This window comes from Macrobrachium nipponense, chromosome 37 (genome assembly GCF_015104395.2).
Source record: "Macrobrachium nipponense isolate FS-2020 chromosome 37, ASM1510439v2, whole genome shotgun sequence".
In the NCBI taxonomy this organism is placed as follows: domain Eukaryota; kingdom Metazoa; phylum Arthropoda; class Malacostraca; order Decapoda; family Palaemonidae; genus Macrobrachium; species Macrobrachium nipponense.
Genome location: NC_061097.1, coordinates 36,958,462 through 36,977,170, shown reverse-complemented (window position 1 = coordinate 36,977,170; position 18,709 = coordinate 36,958,462). Strand labels below are relative to the sequence as shown.

Here is an 18,709-nt window from a genome sequence, read left to right as displayed (position 1 = left end):
ATCGTTATTAGCACATATATTTCTAAAGTTTGAAATTTTCCCTTTCCTACATATCTCCTCACAAATAGCTGTATTTTCTGTAATGCCAGTATTTCCTGCAAAGGTCTCGTTTAATGAAATTAACGCCCCTTCTACTACTCGTCTCAAAGTCCGGTCGTTACATGCAAAAACAACCTTTGTACCTTTAAAATTTATAGCGTGGTTTTTCTCCCATGTATGTTGCGCAATTGCACTGTATGAACTTCCCCTTCTGCAAGCAGCAACGTGTTCTTCTCTTATCAATGGAACGTCCGCTTTCTCCCACGTAACATTCATTGCAATCACTACAAGGTATTACTATACTCCTACATTCTCTCTATTACCCGGTTATTTTTAATGAGTCTCTTCTTGATTGTACTATTGTACTGAAAAACTACGTTGAAGCCGTTCTTTTTCCTTTAAGCTGCCTAGAAAATTTATTAAGTTCTCTGTTATAAGGAAGAGCAAGAGATGCATTAAAATCTGCTTTTTCAGTTATATCTGAGGGGCGTAAAACATCGATCCAGCTTTAGATAGAGACTGTAGTATAAAAAACTTTGGGTAACACCGTTTAGTAAAACTATCTACCAAGAAATTTATTTCGGCGTCAATGAACTGGGGATCACATATTCGGTATGCTCGAAAAAACAATTGGTTTAAAACGTTGTGCTTTACTTTCGGTTCATGATATGAAAAGTAATGGATATAGGTGTTTGTGTGGGTGTTCTTCCTATACACGCTGAATTTAAAGTCACTACTCACTGTGTCTCTATGAACTACCATATCTAGAAAGGGAAGCCTATTTTCCATTTCCTTTTCCACTGTAAATTTAATAGAGGGCAAAAAACCATTTAGCAACTCTAAAACCTATGAAAGGCTTCCTCGCCGTGTCTATAAACAATAAAAACATCATCTACATACCTAACCCAAATTTCAGGCTTGATGTCTTCTGGTAGTGTGTCCAACGTAAACCTTTTTCGAAAAATTCCATACATAAGTTAGCCAATATAGGGGAGAGAGGTGAGCCCATCGAGACCCCGGATTTTTGTTGATAGAACGAACCATTAAACTCAAAAATTGTAGATTCAACGCAAATGTTAATCAAATGACAAAATTTATCTATGTGCATAGTTCATTGACGCCGAAATAAATTTCTTGGTAGATAGTTTTACTAAACTGTTACCCAAAGTTTTTTATATACTACAGTCTCTATCTAAAGCTAGATCGATGTTTTAACGCCCCGCCTCCATGATATAACTTGAAAAGGCAGATTTTAAGGCATCTCTTGCTCTTCCTTATACAGAGAACTTAATAAATTTCTAGGCAGCTTAAAGGAAAAAAGAACGGCTTCAACGTAGTTTTTTCAGTACAATAGTACAATCAAGAAGAAACTCATTAAAAATAACCGGGTATATAGAGAGAATGTAGGAGTATAGTAATACCTTGTAGGTGATTGCAATGAATGTTACGTGGGAGAAAGCGGACGTTCCATTGATAAGAGAAGGGAAGAACACGTTGCTGCTGCAGAAGGGGAAGTTCATACAGTGCAATTGCGCAACATACATGGTAGAAAAACCACGCTATAAATTTTAAAGGTACAAAAGGTTGTTTTTTGCATGTAACGACGGACTTTGAGACGAGTAGTAGAAGGGGCGTTAATTTCATTAAACGAGACCTTTGCAGGAAATACTGGCATTACAGAAATACAGCTATTTGTGAGGAGATATGTAGGAAAGGGAAAATTTCAAACTTTAGAAATATATGTGCTAATAACGATGCTGCTTCCTCTCCTGTTTACTCCACTCAGGTCATTTCTCCTACTAACCACCCACCACCATAGAACAAGCATTTGACAATAGAAACATTCCCCCACGAAGATCAAGACTAATTCTGGAAAGAACGAGGGCTCAACCGCCTGATCATTCATAATTTGAACTAGCTTGTTCCTAACCGTTGTTTTTTCAAATGCTTGTGCTCTTTCTTGTCAGTTCCTTGAGGTGACATATCACACTTTAGTGAACAAGACCACAGTTGATGGTCGAAAGCTTTAATCCTATACAAGTAATATATATTTTAAACTACACAGAGGAATTTACTTCATTGTGGATTGTATCCCCATATATATATGTACGTATATAGATATATATATATATAGATATTATATATTATATATATTAATATATATATATATTTTATATATATATTTTTAATATATATATTATATTATATATCTATATATATATATATATATATATATATATAGGTTATATATATATATATATAATATATATATATATATATTATATATATTTTATATATATATTAAAATTAGGCTAATGGCTTGCTTTTAACGATATCAAGATTCGACATCAGTGTCGTGGAAAGTTTATATTTCATTCCACGACCTGTAAATGATGACAGATTTAGTGGGTAACGATATTCAGAGGCAAAACATACAAACTAACAAACAAACAAACAAAATATAGAAAAAATAGAAAAAAAGAAGAGATAAAAGCTACTATTTTACTGAGCAAGGCATGAGTGCAACAGGTCAGCTAGGATTGGCACAAGTTCTGTTTTCGTACCATTACGTCATACATTTGGTTATTTCCTTCCTAAATGTCTAGTAGACCTCTCTCTCTCTCTCTCTCTCTCTCTCTCTCTCTCTCTCTATTTACATTTTAGAAACAAGTTATGTGGTATATCGAAGTTAGGGAAAATGAAACTGCTATGCTGGGTTAGAATTATTATTATAATTATTATATTATTATTATTATTATTATTATTATTATTATTATTATTATTATTATTATTATTATTATTATTTTTCGGAAGATGGAACCTATTCATTTGGAGCAAGTCCACCAAAGGGGCCACTGACTTGAAATTCTTTAAGCTTCCAAAGAATATTAAGGTGTCCATTAGGAAGAAGTAAGAGGAGGGTAAAGGGAAATACAGAAAGAAGAAGAGACCCCACTTATCGAAGAAAGTAAAAAATAAAAAATCTTAAATTAAAAAAAGTAGAAAAATAAATAAAAAAATTAACACATTAAAAAAATAATATATTAAATTGCAAGGAAAATCATATTTGGGTAGTAATGTATTGCACCTTTCCTTGGATTTGTAATATTCCAGTCACATGACTTCTTCTGGTGTGAGGAATAAAGGACCTCTGGAACTAAGGCAAAGTATCTAAGAAGTATGAAGAAGCCAGGTTTGGAAAACTCTAAGGGAAATACTCCTCACTTTTCTTCCCTTTTTTTTTTTTTTTTACCAAACTTGACTGTGGTAGTACTATAATGTACTTTAAGCTGAAATTGAGAATTATTGAAACCATGGTTTGTGTTATTATAAGGCTGCTTTGGCATAAATTCTGAGTCAACTGTTACTTACAGTGTCATAACTTCTGAGTCAACTGTTGGTTGCTTTGACATAAATTCTGAGTCAACTGCTAGTTATATTGTCAGAAAGTCTGAGTCAACTGTTAGTAACACTGTCAGAAATTCTGAGTCAACTGTTAGTAACACTGTCAGAAATTCTGAGTCAACTGTTAGTTGCATCGTCAGAAAGTCTAAGTCAACAGTAAATAAGATTGTCAGAAGTCTGAGTCAACTGCTAGTTACATTGTCAGAATTTCTGAGTCAACTGTTAGTAACACTGTGAGAAATTCTGAGTCAACTGTTAGTAACATTGTCAGAATTTCTGAGTCAACTGTCGGTTGCTTTGACATAAATTCCGAGTCAACTGTTAGTTACATTGTCAGAAAGTCCGAGTCAACAGTCATTTACATTGTCAGAAATTCTGAGTCAACTGTCATTTACATTGTCAGAAATTCTGAGTCAACAGTCATTTACATTGTCAGAAATTCTGAGTCAACAGTCATTTACATTGTCAGAAATTCTGAGTCAACTGTCATTTACATTGTCAGAAATTCTGAGTCAACAGTCATTTACATTGTCAGAATTCTGAGTCAACAGTCATTTACATTGTCAGAAAGAAATTCTGAGTCAACAGTCATTTACATTGTCAGAAATTCTGAATCAACTGTCATTTACATTGTCAGAAAGTCTGAGTCAAATGTCGGTTGCTTTGACATTAATTCCGAGTCAACTGCAAGTTACATTGTCAGAAATTCTGAGTCAACTGTCGGTTAGATTGTCAGAAATTCTAAACCATCTCCTAGGGACAAAATCCATGTATGTGTGTGTGTGACCTAGAATCTTGGCTTAAAGAGATAAGCCGCTTCTTTGTGTTTGTTCTATTGTATTTCAAAGTATCTAATGGAAATATTATAGCAGAATTTCAGTTCAAATTTGCTGAAGAGTGAAGTGTGTTTGTTCTATACGTATGTCTATAGAATTTGTGTGTGACCTCGACTCATAGGCTGAAGCGATTCAGGGACGTCTGTGGGTATAATAATAATAATAAAATAATAATAATAATAATAATAATAATAATAATAATAATAATAATAATAATAAGTAATAATAATAATAATGGAGAAACAAATCCAGTTATGCATATGTACATATACATAACTGTGGATATATTTCTCCATTTGAAGGCTCATGCTACTGAGTATTTGTTAATAATAATAATAATAATAATAATAATAATAATAATAATAATAATAATAGTAATAATAAGTAATAATAATAATAATGGATTCATTAATATGATTCATAAACTAATAGAATTAATCAATAATATGATTCATTAGATAAGTCAATTTCAGAGATATTGTTGCTTAAAACTTAGTTATTACAGAAAGTAAATAATATAAATCAAGGTAAAAGTCAATGTTGGGTTATAATTCTTGCAGCGGCCAAGTCGGTATCATCCGAGTATGATCACGGCATTGGGTCATAGTAGATTGTAGGTGCTGTCAGGATCTACTCAATATATAATGATAGGTCAGCAGGGGTCAACCGCTCGCTGAGTTTTCATTGGTTGGTGGTGCAGAGGGTTCCTGGTCCCTGCTATTGTTTGGAACAAGTTTCTTTCAAGACACTTCTCGTCGTTGAAGGTCGCGCTGTTGCAGCCTGGCAGACAATCGAGGCTGGGGCATATGACGTCACACAGTCACGCAACGCCCAGGGGCGTCATGCCCCAGGCTCGACGGTCTGCCAGGCTGCATCAGCGCGACCTACCACTATATATTGAGTAGACCCTGACAGCACCTATACGATCCGCTCCCTTTCCCCCCTGCCGTGATCATACGCGGACAATATCGAGACTTATACCTTGATTAATTGATTGATTTATTTTCTGCAATACATACATTTTAAGCAACAATATCTCTTAAATTGAGTCCTCCCGATGATTCATATCGCGAAATACTCTCCAGTTGTAATAATAATAATAATATAATAATAATAATAATAATAATAATAATAATAATAATAATAATAATAAAAAATAATGATAATGTTAGAATAGGACTTCAGTTAAATTTAGCTGGAGAGGGGGTTGGGTGTGGTATATATAGGTCTATACAGTAGGACAGTCTGTTGATACAAAATGCAATTTTATATAAATTTTACCAATGACTTTTAAATGCTAATATGAGATGTCACATTTCCAGACGGTAAATTCACATTTTAATTCAATTTATTTTTCTATTTTTATTATTATTCTCGTGATTTCTCGTAAATATCGGAATTTCTCGCAAACTCGAATAAATTCTCGTAATATATCGCAAATTCTCGTAATAACTATCAATTTCTAGTATCTCGGAAATTCTCGTGATATTTCGCAAATTCTCGTAATAACTCGCAATTTCTCGTAGTAACTCGCAATTTCTAGTAATACCTTGCACATGCTCGCATTATCTCGTAAATTCTCGCATCTTCTCGTAAAATGCCGTAAATTCTAATAAGCGCTCCTCGTAAATTTACTCATTCGCCATAAGTAGTGGTGGCCTCGTACCTCATCCTGTTATGGCTGTAAATGCCAGCGACTGTTTGTCGTTCTTTTCGTCGCTCGCGTAATTAAAACCAGCATTTTTCTTTCTGTCGACGATTTCTAATTTTCTGTCGGTGTACGTAAGGGCTTGGGTCCTAATTCAGTTACTAACCCATTAACTCTAATGGTTTTGTTTTTTGTTTCTTTGTTACTGATAATACTTTAATTTTATATTATTTTATATTTCACTCTACTGTTTAATTATGAACAAACCCCCTTTTAGGGTTTTGTGTGTTTCTTAGTAAATCTTTATGTTAATATGAAATTTCACACTAAGACTGTCAAGTCAGATTCATACTTCAGTATGATGTATGTATGAGTGTGAACACTTCCTCACGCGTATGAAAACTGCTATATCCTAATGTATATAATTACGTACTGACAATCAGTTGAATCATTAGATGCCAACAATACGTGGTATTATGAAGCTATATCAATGCATAATTCTGCCCCTCACTCCACCACAGTCACCTAAATACCAGGTACATTATTCACTGCCTAGGTCTCACTCTCACATATACATATATATATATTTTATATATATATATATATTTAGATATAAATTTATAAATTATATGTATATATATATATAGTATATAAATAATTATATTATATGTATATATATATATATATATATATATATATATATATATATACTGTGACGTTTCATTCATTTATTTATTTATTAATTCCAAAGAAGAGAGGCGAACGACAGGAAGGAGGAGAATGTCGTCCGCAGCCCGTTCCCTCCGGTCGAACTCCCGAACTCGACCGTGCCAGACCTGTTGTTCAGCAGGGCGAGAAATTGGTCCGCACATGATGCCATAGTAAGTTGCTGTGGTTACCATTATTATTATTATTATTTTTATTATTATTAATATATGAAAGTAGGAGTTCCTCTCTCAAACATGTTTTGTTAATAAGAAGAATTGAAAAGACCATATATAAAATCAATTCCACTGATGCTGCCATCCTATTTAACAAAACATATTTTATTATTATTATTATTATTATTATTATTACTACTAGAATAACAATGATGATAATATTAATAATAATAATAGGTTACAGTGGATATAATTAGTATGCATTATAATAATAATTTGCTGTGAAGATTATTATTATTAGAATAATAACAATAATGACAATAATAATTAGATCAATATTCATTATTATTATTATTACTAGAAAAACAATAATGATATCAATAATAATCATAAGTTGCAGTGGATATCATTAGTATGTATTATATTATATATGATAATAATTTGCTGTGGAGATTATTAAATAATAACAATAATGATAATAATTATATTATTATTAATTATTAATATTATACCATTGTTAGTTGCTGTGGTTATCATTATCATTATCATTAGTAGAATAACAATAATGATACTAATAATAATGATAAGTTGTAGTGGATAACTTTTTATGTATTATATTATATATATATATAATAATAATTTGCTGTGGACATTATTATTAGAATAATAACAATAATGATGATAATAATTATATTAATATTATTTTTATCATATTATTATGCCACTGTAAGTTGCTGGGGTTTTTATTATTATTATTGTTACTAGAATAACAATAATGATAATATTAATAATAATAAGTTCCAGTGGATATCATTAGTTATATAATGATGATGATAATAATAATCATATTTATTATTATTTTTATTATTAATATTAAATAAACATAGATCCAGTAATGTCTAAGTTCATATATTTAAAGATAACCTTGCACAGAGAGCTTTAGGGAAACTGTGCCATTCTCTGTTTCATATTATGTTTATTATTTATTCTCTCTAATCTTTATAATATTACTTTATATTATTATCAATTATTTCTAATCTTATTATTATTCATTTTTACTCATATATTCATTACTATAATGTTTAGAATCTATTTATTCCTCCTTCAGGAAACATATTTATTCCTCCTTCAGGAAATATATCCATTCCTTCTTCAGGAAATATATTTATTCCTCCTTCAGGAAATATATCCATTCCTTCTTCAGGAAAAATATTTATTCCTTCTTCAGGAAATATATTTATTCCTTCTTCAGGAAATATATTTATTCCTTCTTCAGGAAATATATTTATTTCTCCTTCAGGAAATATATTTATTCCTCCTTCAGGAAATATATTTATTCCTCCTTCAGGAAATATATTTATTCCTCCTTCAGGAAATATATTTATTCCTTCTTCAGGAAATATATTTTTCCCTTCTCCAGGAATGCGGGATCACGGGACGCAAGTACACCTACGGCGGCATGATAGACCGCGCCCTCCGCTGGGGCGCCGCCGTCAACAAGGTCATGCCCCCCGGGGCGCGCAAGAACGTAGCCCTCTACTGCCAAAATGCCCCCGAGTTTCCGGTTGTCCTTCTGGGCACTTTGGCCGTCGGGGGTATGGTGACCACCATTAACCACAACTTTACCGCTGGTGAGTCTGTGGTGTCTTAGAGAGAGAGAGAGAGAGAGAGAATCATAATATTATAGCGTCAGAATGTCAGTATTTGTAACTAAATATTCGGTGCCCTACCTTAAAACTACAGTAGATTCACATCAGCCGTGCATCTGATGTCTAGGCCAGTCCCTTACGACGCTCCTGATTGGCTGTTATAAGCCAGTCTCTGGGCTGGAAACTCTCAGTCTTTCTCGAGAGTTCAGGTAGGCAGGATGTATGTTCCACCTCTCCTGAGTGATACGTCTTTTAAAAGTATCCCTCAGGAGAGGTGGAACATACTACATCCTGCCTATGTGAACTCTCTAGAGACACGGACAGTTTCCAGCCCTGCGATTGGCTTATCAACAGCCAATCAGGAGCGTCGTAAGGGACTGGCCTAGATATCAGATGCACGGTTGATGCGAATCTACTATAGGAATGAACTTTTATTGCCTTTTATCTCTTAAAACACACACACGAGCAGTAAAATAATTAACTGCTTTTTTTTATCTCTATTCATTTCAGTAATCGTATTAAGTGTAATGTTTATAAAGTTAAAAGTGACATCCACATTTTCGGCAGGAATAACACACACAACTACTGAATGAATTTCGTATAACACTTGAAACACAGAATAGAACACAATATATCAATTTTAATAACAAACACAATAATAATAAAATATAACCAGTTCACAGAGGGCGAATTTATTACTGTATCCGACATTCAGTCATCCATGCAGTTTTCATTTGCAAATGAAAATGAACAGTGGCTCTAACACAGGTATTTTAAAACGGTTAGCCGTTGGTGTGGAAAATATACAGACTGCAAATTTATTTATGTTTATATTATTCTGGGGATTAAATAAACACAGCCGTTTGAAGTGTGTGAATTCCCAACTAATGATTTGTCCTTACAATTTAGCATCTAGATTGCCAACTAAGGATTTAGCCTCTTGAGTTGTCAACTAATGACTTTTCCATTCCATTTAGCAGCTTGAGTTGCCAGCTAGGGATTTTTGTATCATTGCCATCTCACATCTACTTGATATTATCTCCTTCAGACGAAGTCTCCAGACAACTGCAGGACTCTCACGGTGAATTGGTGGTTGTGGACCCCTTGATGGAGGGGCTCCTTCGACAGGTTTTAGCCAAACTGAACCTCCAGCTTCCGGTTTTCACTAATGGCCCGTCCCAGTTTGGCAGCCCGAATCTTCAGGAGATCATTGAAGACACAACTCAGCCTTTTGCTGAAGTGGCTGAGGTGATTATGTGATAAATAGTTCTGTACTTTGAGTACATATAGGTGTATATTATAATATATAAAACACATTTATGACATTAACCTGTTGTTTGTCCGTCAAACTTCATCACACGTAAAAAAATAAGAGGCTGAATGTAGTCCTGACCTGTTTTGACTTTTTTTTCCAAGTCTAGGGCTTAGAAACAGTGCCAAAACTGGTCAGGACCTACACCCAGACACCAACCCCCCTCTTTTTACTTGTTGTGATGTATGTATCTTTGTATGTATGTATGTACGTATGCATTATATATATATATAAATGTAAAAATGTTGTTACAATAGAATTTCATCTATATGTATATATATATTAATTAGTGTATATATATTATATATACACACACGTATGTATATGTATAACTGAAGCACGAATACATGTAACGTGATGATGAATGTATAAACAAAGGCAACAGCCACGAAGGAAGAAGTGGAACAACGGAGTGGTTCCTTTAACTAGTGAAGGGCCATGTGCCGAAAGGCCTCGTAACCATCCCTTGGTTTCACTTTTCCTTCGTGTCATATCTGTGTTTGTTATATATGTTTCCTTATTGCGCCTCCTCATATATTTCATATATAATCCCCCAACCTCTGATGACCGTCAATGTCTAGATAAGCTTTGCCTTCTTCAGGAATCTCTCGAATTTTTCAGACGAACCCAGAGTCGATAGCCATGATGCTCTATTCGAGCGGCACGACGGGGAAACCGAAGGGCGTGGCCCTCTCCCACAGGGCATTCACCAACAACATGGTTATGTTCGCACAGCCACATACCTTCGCTTACAGAGACACCTCAGGTGAGAGAGAGAGAGAGAGAGAGAGAGAGAGAGAGAGAGAGAGAGAGGTTTTCTATCCCTTAGCCTCATATAATGCCCATGTCTCCTCTTCATACCCTTATTCAATGCCTTTGTGTCCTCGTCATACCCATATTTAATGCCTTTGTGTCCTCTTACCCTTATTTAATGCCCATGTCTCCTCATCATACCCTTATTTAAATCTCTTGTTTCCTCCTCATACCCTTATTTAATGCCTTTGTGTCCTCTTACCCCTATTTAATGCCCATGTCTCCTCATCATACCCTTATTTAATGCTCTTGTCTCCTCCTCATACCCTTATTTAATGCTCTTGTCTCCTCATACCCTTATTCAAATGCCTTTGTGTCCTCATACCCATATATAAATTCTGGTTCTTCATACCCTTCTTTAATGCCTTTGTGTCCTCATACCCTTACTTAAATTCTTTGTTTCCTTAAACCCTTACTTAAATTTTTTGTTTCCCCATTCCCTTATTTAATGCCATTGCGTCCTCATACCTTTAGTTAATACCTCTGTCGCCTCCTCATACCCTCATCTAATGCCCTTGTCTCCTCCTCTTCACACCTAGCCGAGTACCAAGAAAACATCCTGGGCATCATGCCCTTCTACCACATCTACGGGACCCACGTCATCAACATGCTCAACATGTACATGGGGGCGAAGACCATCTCCCTGCCAGCCTTCACGCCCAAAGACTTAATCAGAATCATCAGGGACTTCAAGGTAATTCAGTTATTCAGTGCCCCTGGGGCAGTAAGGTAATCCAGATAACCTTCAGGGACTTCAAGGTAATTCAGTTATTCAGATTACCTCACTGGGACAATAAGGTAAAATTCAGCTTTGAATTGTAGTTGGGTCAACACGAAATCTGGTTTTCCCTTTGGTAGAAGTAAGGTAATTTGGATTTTTAGTGTTACTGTGTAAATAAAGTAATTCGGATGTTCAGTGTTATTATGACAATAATGTAATCTGGATCTTCAGTATAACGAGGACAATAGTGTAATCGGGATTTGAAGTGTAATTAACATAATAAAGTAATCTGAATCTTCAGTATGAATGGGACAATAACGTAATCCGCATTTCACTGTAACGGGGGCGATAATGTAAGTGGTATTTGCAGTGTAACTGGGATTTGGATGTCTGTGGTTGAGGATATTCCTTGTGGGGCTTTTTCTATATTTGCCCTCTGTAGAGAACTCCACAGAAAAAAAGCACATTTAATGATGCCAGCAACACATTCGATATTTGGGGCAAAACTTGACGTTATAATGAAATAGCTGCGAGTCGTTTTATAAGGGCAAAACTTGACGTTACAGTGAAATAAATGAGTCTTTTCGCACCTACAATGTCACTTCCTTTGTACAGCTTCTCTCTATAGCTCTGGAATGTTTGTTCTTTTGTTTCTTGTTTGTATGGTGCTTTTACGTTGCATGGAACCAGTGGTTATTCAGCAACAAGACCAACGGCTTGACGTGACTTCCGAACCACGTCGAGAGTGAACTTCTATCACCAGAAATACATATCTCTCACTCTATATATATATATTATATATATATATATATATATATATATATATATATATATATATATATATAGAGAGAGAGAGAGAGAGAGAGAGAGAGAGAGAGAGAGAGAGAGAGAGAGAGTCAAAGCTCTGACAAATTCATTCCACGATCAGGTCGAGGTCGTCCATCTGGTGCCCCCAATGCTCAACTTCTTGAGCAAGTCTGAGGCAGTGACCTCGCGGGACCTAGCGAGCATGCGCGTCGCCATGTGCGCAGCCGCGCCCGTGCCCCCTTCCAGCGCCCTCGCCCTGAAGGAGAAGGCGCCCAATCCTGTTCTGTTTCAGGAAGGTAATGGAAGACTTACACAGTTTCTCTTTCTCGAACCATTATAGAAGGCATGAATGTTTTTTTTTTTTTTTTTTTTTTTTTTTTTTTTCAGGGTAATATTCAGACTGGAACGTTTTTATTTCAAGGTAATATTCAGACATGAATATTTTTTTTCAAAGTAATATTCAGACAGGAATGTTTTTTTTTTTCAAGGTAATATTCAGACATATGTTTTTTATTTCAAGGTAATATTCAGACAGGAATGTTTTTATGTCAGGGTAATATTCAGACTGGAACGTTTTTATTTCAAGGTAATATTCAGACAATGTTTTTATTTCAAGGTAATATTCAGACAGGAATGTTTTTATTTCAAAGTAATATTCAGACAGGAATGTTTTTTTTTTTTAGGTAATATTCAGACAAGCATTATTTACAATTATGGCCAGTGCACCTCACTGTGTGCACTGTAGGCATTACCAGAGGTTCTATACAGCGTCCCTTAGCTGCAAACCTTTTCATTTCCTTTTACTAGACCCCCATTCATATTATCTTTCCCACCCTCTCCTAACAATTATTACATAGCGCAACTGCTTTGGGATTTTCCTCCTGTCACACCTTTCAAACCTACCTACTCCCAATTTCCTTTCCAGCGTTGAATGACTTCATAGGTACCAGTGCACGGCCTTTGGCCTGAATCTTTACTCCCTTTATAAAATTACGACCAAAATTCCTCGTTCCTCCAGGCTTCGGGATGACGGAGGCGCTGGGTACACACTTGACGCCCCCGGATCAGGAAAGGATTGGCTACTGCGGGAAGCTGGTGTCAAACGTGGAGGGCAAAGTGATCGACATCGAAACCGGCGAAGCTTTGCCCGAAGGGCAGAGAGGGGAGATGTGTCTCAGGTCACCCTCGGTAAGTCAATCACTCTCTCTTTTTATCATCTCTAGGTGAAGTCCGAGTCTTCAATTCTAAGTACCAAATGGTAAACAATGATTTCGGGTATATTTGTCTTCAGTCCCCTTATACTATTAAAGAAAATTAAAAAAAAAAATCAACTACGCGCAAGATTTAACCACAGATCTCCAGCTCACTTTAAAATGTAAACCTACTTTGGTTTTAATCATCTTGGGTTGCTGCATATACAATCTTGTAGAAAAGTAAGTCGTCTCATCTCAATTCTGTCCTAAACCGAATCCTTGTGCATGACGGAAGCTTGGTCATAATGGATCTTATTCTTAAAAGTCATTTGCCAAATAATGAGAATAATTGAACTTGTACTTGTAAATATGGTCCCGATTTTTTTATCCCTGTAGATTATAGATATGAATACACGAGCCTTAATCCTTGGAACTTACAATATTAAGACATCTCTGATTTGCAGTCACCTGACTTGAAAGTAAACTCCTTAATGTGTAACTAATCTTTTAAACTGAATAAATTATCATTTATAAAAACCGACAAATATGAAGTGTAGTGTTATGCATCCCCGTAGTTAAGTTGCCTAATCAATTTCCTTCTCTGCTCTTCCGAGATATAAAAGAATAGTGGTGTTATATCTGAACTTGTTGACTTGGTGAATTTTAGTATCTGCAGTAGCTGGAGAGAAAAAGATATTCCACAATGGTCTCTCATTTTTATCTCAATCAGGCGTCAAATATAAGATACCTCCGCGTGATTCTTATGGGGATCTGTTATATCTTTAGTTGCTCAAAGTCTATGTAAAGAGGTATCTTGAGTTCCAGCATTCTTTGACAGATTGTGGATCTGTTATATCTTGAGTTGCTTGTAGTTTATGCAAAAAATATCTAAAGTTGCAATATTCTTTGGCAGTTGTGGATCTGTTATATCTTTTAGATATTTGCAGTTTATGCAAACAAATATCTAAAGCTCCACTATTCACTGACAGCTTGTGGATCTGTTATATCTCGAGTTACTTGCAGTTTATGTCAAAAAATATCTAAAGTTCCAATATTCTTTGAAAGTTGCAGATCTGTTATAGCTTCAGTTATTTAGCGTATATGCAGAGACATCTTAAGTTCCAGTATACTTTGGCACCGTGTAAGATGATTTTGTGAAAGTGAAACACTGAAAAACAATGACCTGAAGGATATTTTTTCCACAGATGATGTCCTACTACCACAATAACCCCAAAGCCACGGCGGAGACTATCGATTCCGAGGGCTGGCTCCACACGGGGGACGTGGCCGTCCACGAGGACGGATTCTTCAGCATCGTGGACCGGATTAAGGAGCTCATCAAGGTCAAAGGGTATCAGGTAAGGTTGTGGAGGTCAGGGAGTCACATAAACGTTACAAGATCTTATGGGTTTCTTGGGTGAGGTCAGCTGGATCCCAAGAGTTCCAACGGACCCTGGGAATCACATAAACGTTACAAATCTTATAGGTTTCTTGGGTGAGGTCAGTGGCATCCCAAGAGTTCCAACGGACCCTGAGGAATCAGGTGACGTCATCGAGCTCTTAAAAAAACCAGTGATGTCTTGAAAAGGTTTAATAATCTCGCATAATATCACTGAACCTTTAAGAGGGTCAGGTGATGTCAGGTATTTTCAAAAAAGTCTTAAGAAGGTCAGTGGACCTAAGGAATGGCTAAGGACTTGTTAAAAAGTTCAAAGCCTCTGAAGGTTAAAAGGTCAAGATATATATAGCTACTGTCTAAAACCTAAATTTGATTTTGAAGTGAATGCAACTACTGTCTAAAACCCCAATTTGATTTTGAAGTGAATGCAACTAGTCTAAATCCCCAATTTGATTTTGAAGTAAATGCAACTACTGTCTAAAACCCCAATTTGATTTTGTAGTGAATGCAGCTTCTGTCTAAAACCCCAATTTGATTTTGAAGTAAATGCAACTACTGTCTAAAACCCCAATTTGATTTTGAAGTGAATGCAACTACTGTCTAAAACCCCAATTTGAAAAAGAGAAAATAACATTTAAACAGCCCACTTTGACAATGATAACAATAAATAAATAAATCCGTAGATAAATGAATAAAAATGAATAGGTTTCCGCAGGCACTAGCTTCACTGACCTCTGCACCCACAGGTATCTCCCTCGGAACTGGAAGAGGAGCTTCTGAAACACCCAGCCGTCATGGACGTGGGCGTGGTGGGCGTAGAGGACGAGCGGGCGGGAGAATTGCCCCGGGCCTACGTCGTCAGAAAGACGCAGATCACGACCGAAGACATCATGGACTACATGAAGGAAAGGCTGGCGCCCTACAAGCAGCTGAAAGGGGGCATTAGATTCTTGGATGCCCTGCCCAAGAATGCCACGGGGAAGCTGCTTCGGAGGGAACTGAAGGAGATGGCTGCGCAGGATCCCTAGGAGACGTGGTGGGGAGGGGTGGGGGAATACCTTCCAAGGATCGGGGGATGAGTGACTTCCAGGCTTCCAAGGACTTTTAAGAAACAGCTTTCAAGGAACCTAAAGGCTCGTTCACATATTTGTTTTCCCATCCAAAATGGAAAACAATTAGTGTTTGTATGTGTATATGTATATACACACATGTATAATGAATGTGTGTGTATATATATATATATATATATATACTATATATTATATAAATATATATACACACACTTGCATATATGTATATATACACATGTAAACTGTATGTATGATTATATATATTTAATGTATATATGTATGTCAACGTGCATATATGTATATACGTATCTATTTTCAATTCCGCCAGAAGCAAGCCAGCATGACACGCCCCTTTTTCTAAAAACTCTCTCAAGGACCCATCCCTCTTTCTCTTATCCATCCTCGAGTGCTTTAACACAGCCAAGTAGAATTCAGAGGCTACTGCACCGACGAGCATCCTGACGACAGCTGAGGTGTAGACGGGAACCATTGTTTGCAAACAATGTTTCCTAGTGTGGACAGCCCAATAAGATGTCTATCAAGGAGAGGATCATGCTGTTAGACTGCTTCCAAGGTTCAGACTACCGAGGATCCTCAAGCTCCAGATAAGAGTTATCAAGGCGTGATCTCCAAGGACCTCGTAGATTAGGTGCTACTTTTAAGAAATGGCTTCCAAGGATTTTAATAATAATTTTGAAGAATTCTTTACTGGGTCATGCGTGTGGATGCTTATGAAAATAAGTTACTAAGGATTATTTTGAAGAAGTTTTGCCTCAACTGCCGGAAATGTTTCTAGTAAGAAACTCTAAAAGAGTTGTTGGTCTCACAAGGAAGGTAAAGGATGCCTTTCAAAAGTGGACTGCGTAGGAGGGTAGCGCCGTCAGTGCACCTCACGTGGTGCACTGTAGGCATTACTTAAGGGTCTTTGCAACATCCCTTCGGCCCCTAGCTGCAACCTCTTCCATTCCTTTTTACTGTAACTCCGTTCATGTTCTTTTTTCTTCCATCTGACTTTCCACCCCCTTTAACGATTGTTTCATAGTGCAACTGCGCCTGTCAAACCTTTTTACAGTCATTTTCCCTTTCAGCACTGAATGACCTCATTGGTCCCAGAGCTGGGCCTCTGGCCTAAATTCCATACCCTATTCCATTCCATTCAGAAGTGGGTTCTAAGGCTCTCTAAATAGCCTATAGTAGATTCATATCAACCGTGCATCTGATGTCTAGGCCAGTTCCGTACGACGCTCCGGATCGGCTGTTGATAAGCCAATCACAGGGCTGGAAACTCTGTCTCTCGAGAGAGTTCACACAGGCAGGATGTATGTTCCACCTCTCCTGTGGAATACTTCTGAAAGACGTATCCCCCAGGAGAGGTGGAACATACATTCTGCCTGCGTGAACTCTCTCTCTCTCGAGAGTTTCCAGCCCTGTGGTTGGCTTATCAACAGCCAATCAGGAGCGTCGCAAGGGACTGGCCTAGACATCACATGCACGGTTGATGTGAATCTACTATAGTAAAGTTAGTTCTTACGAATACTTCTGTGCCTTTCACTGTGATGTGCTGTTGTGACTGAGATTAGTGTGCCAGTGCTGGCCACAAAAGCTCGGATAGACCGGACGTGAGCCACAATGGGGCCTGAGAGCGTGGAGTGAGGAAGAAACTAACTAGTGAATTCAATAAGTTCTTCAACAGCAGTTGTGGCTTTTGGGAAAGTGTGGCCTATTACTGCCCGCACCTGACGTATGAGGTCGGTTGAGAGTTTCACCATTTTTCTTCTTAGCACCCAGTTCTCAATGGTGTCATTCATTATCTTTCAGTTCTTATTGGTGTCACCATAGATAGTAAAGAGAAGTTCCACAGACTTGAAGTCAAGAGGAGAATCATGAAAGTGAATGTAAGCAAGCGAGAGTGTTAGTGGCTTTTAAACTACGAAAACTTAGGGATAGTTAATTGGTATTTAAAACAACCAGGATGTGTTATCTACTGTCTTCTTGAGTGTAAGTAATCATGATTTGATCCGACTGTACACTTATGTATGTCTGTCTTTCCGTCTTTCTGTATCATGATAAGCTGCGATAAAAGACAGACTTGTACCTAATTCTGTACCTGTTCCAAAAGTAAAGATTTTATCTCTTTTCTATTTGTTTAGATAATACCAAGACCTTTATTTCCAATTCTGGGTTCATCTGTAACCTTTCACCTTATCTAACTATCTATCTATATATATATATATATATATATATATATATATAATATATATATATATATATATATATAGCATCTGTCAGTGGTATAGACAGAGATTAAGAAGTGCTGATTGACAGTGAGCTATCAGCAAGCTACAAATATTTCAATTGTAATGTTTCATTGGACGAGTGAGTTGCGTACTCGCCTATCAATCTGGTAGCCCGAGTTCGCTGCCTGCTGCCACCAATGCGGAACCAGAGGAATTTACTTTTGGTGATTAAAAATCCATTTCTCGATACAGTGTGGTTCGGATCCCACAGAAAGCTGTAGGTCCCGTTGCTAAGTAACCAATTGGTTCCTAGCCACGTAAATAACAAAAACCTAATCCTTCGGGCCAGCCCTTTATAGAAAAGCTGTTAATCAGCTCAGTGGTCTGGTTAAACTAATATATACTGAACTTGTTCTCCCTTTGAAAATCACGAAGTTTATTTCATTTTCTTTTTAACATTATACTCTTGTTTTAATTTGTTATATTCTTTGCCCTAAGTGTTAAACATGAAAGTTCAAGGTTGAAAAAGCAGAAGGGTGCTAATTGAAAAACAGCGACCCCGACTAGATATTAGACTGAGACGAGGAAGAAGATTACATAATCTACACAATCGAACAAAGTTAAAAGTAGTTAGAAGTTTTATGTCCAAAGGAAAGTTAATTCCTGTTGTTCATACAGGCTGTATAAATATATATTTAC

The 18,709-nt window shown here is 36.5% G+C and overlaps 1 protein-coding gene across 3 annotated transcripts in view; it reads left to right on the top strand.

The window, feature by feature from the left end:
• The window catches only part of LOC135209141 (uncharacterized), a 34,616-nt gene extending 18,660 nt beyond the window's left edge, over positions 1–15,956 (top strand). For 2 of the 3 annotated variants that reach the window (XM_064241797.1, XM_064241796.1), the window contains exons 3-11: positions 6,680–6,809; positions 8,230–8,440; positions 9,507–9,706; positions 10,392–10,536; positions 11,123–11,277; positions 12,233–12,407; positions 13,130–13,299; positions 14,510–14,662; positions 15,450–15,956. In XM_064241797.1, coding sequence (XP_064097867.1) covers positions 6,680–6,809; positions 8,230–8,440; positions 9,507–9,706; positions 10,392–10,536; positions 11,123–11,277; positions 12,233–12,407; positions 13,130–13,299; positions 14,510–14,662; positions 15,450–15,731 — 1,621 coding nt within the window. In that variant the 3' untranslated portion in view covers positions 15,732–15,956. The remainder of the gene's footprint in view (positions 1–6,679; positions 6,810–8,229; positions 8,441–9,506; positions 9,707–10,391; positions 10,537–11,122; positions 11,278–12,232; positions 12,408–13,129; positions 13,300–14,509; positions 14,663–15,449) is intronic. The other variant, XM_064241798.1, reaches the window with a different exon arrangement.
• Positions 15,957–18,709: the final 2,753 nt, after the last annotated feature.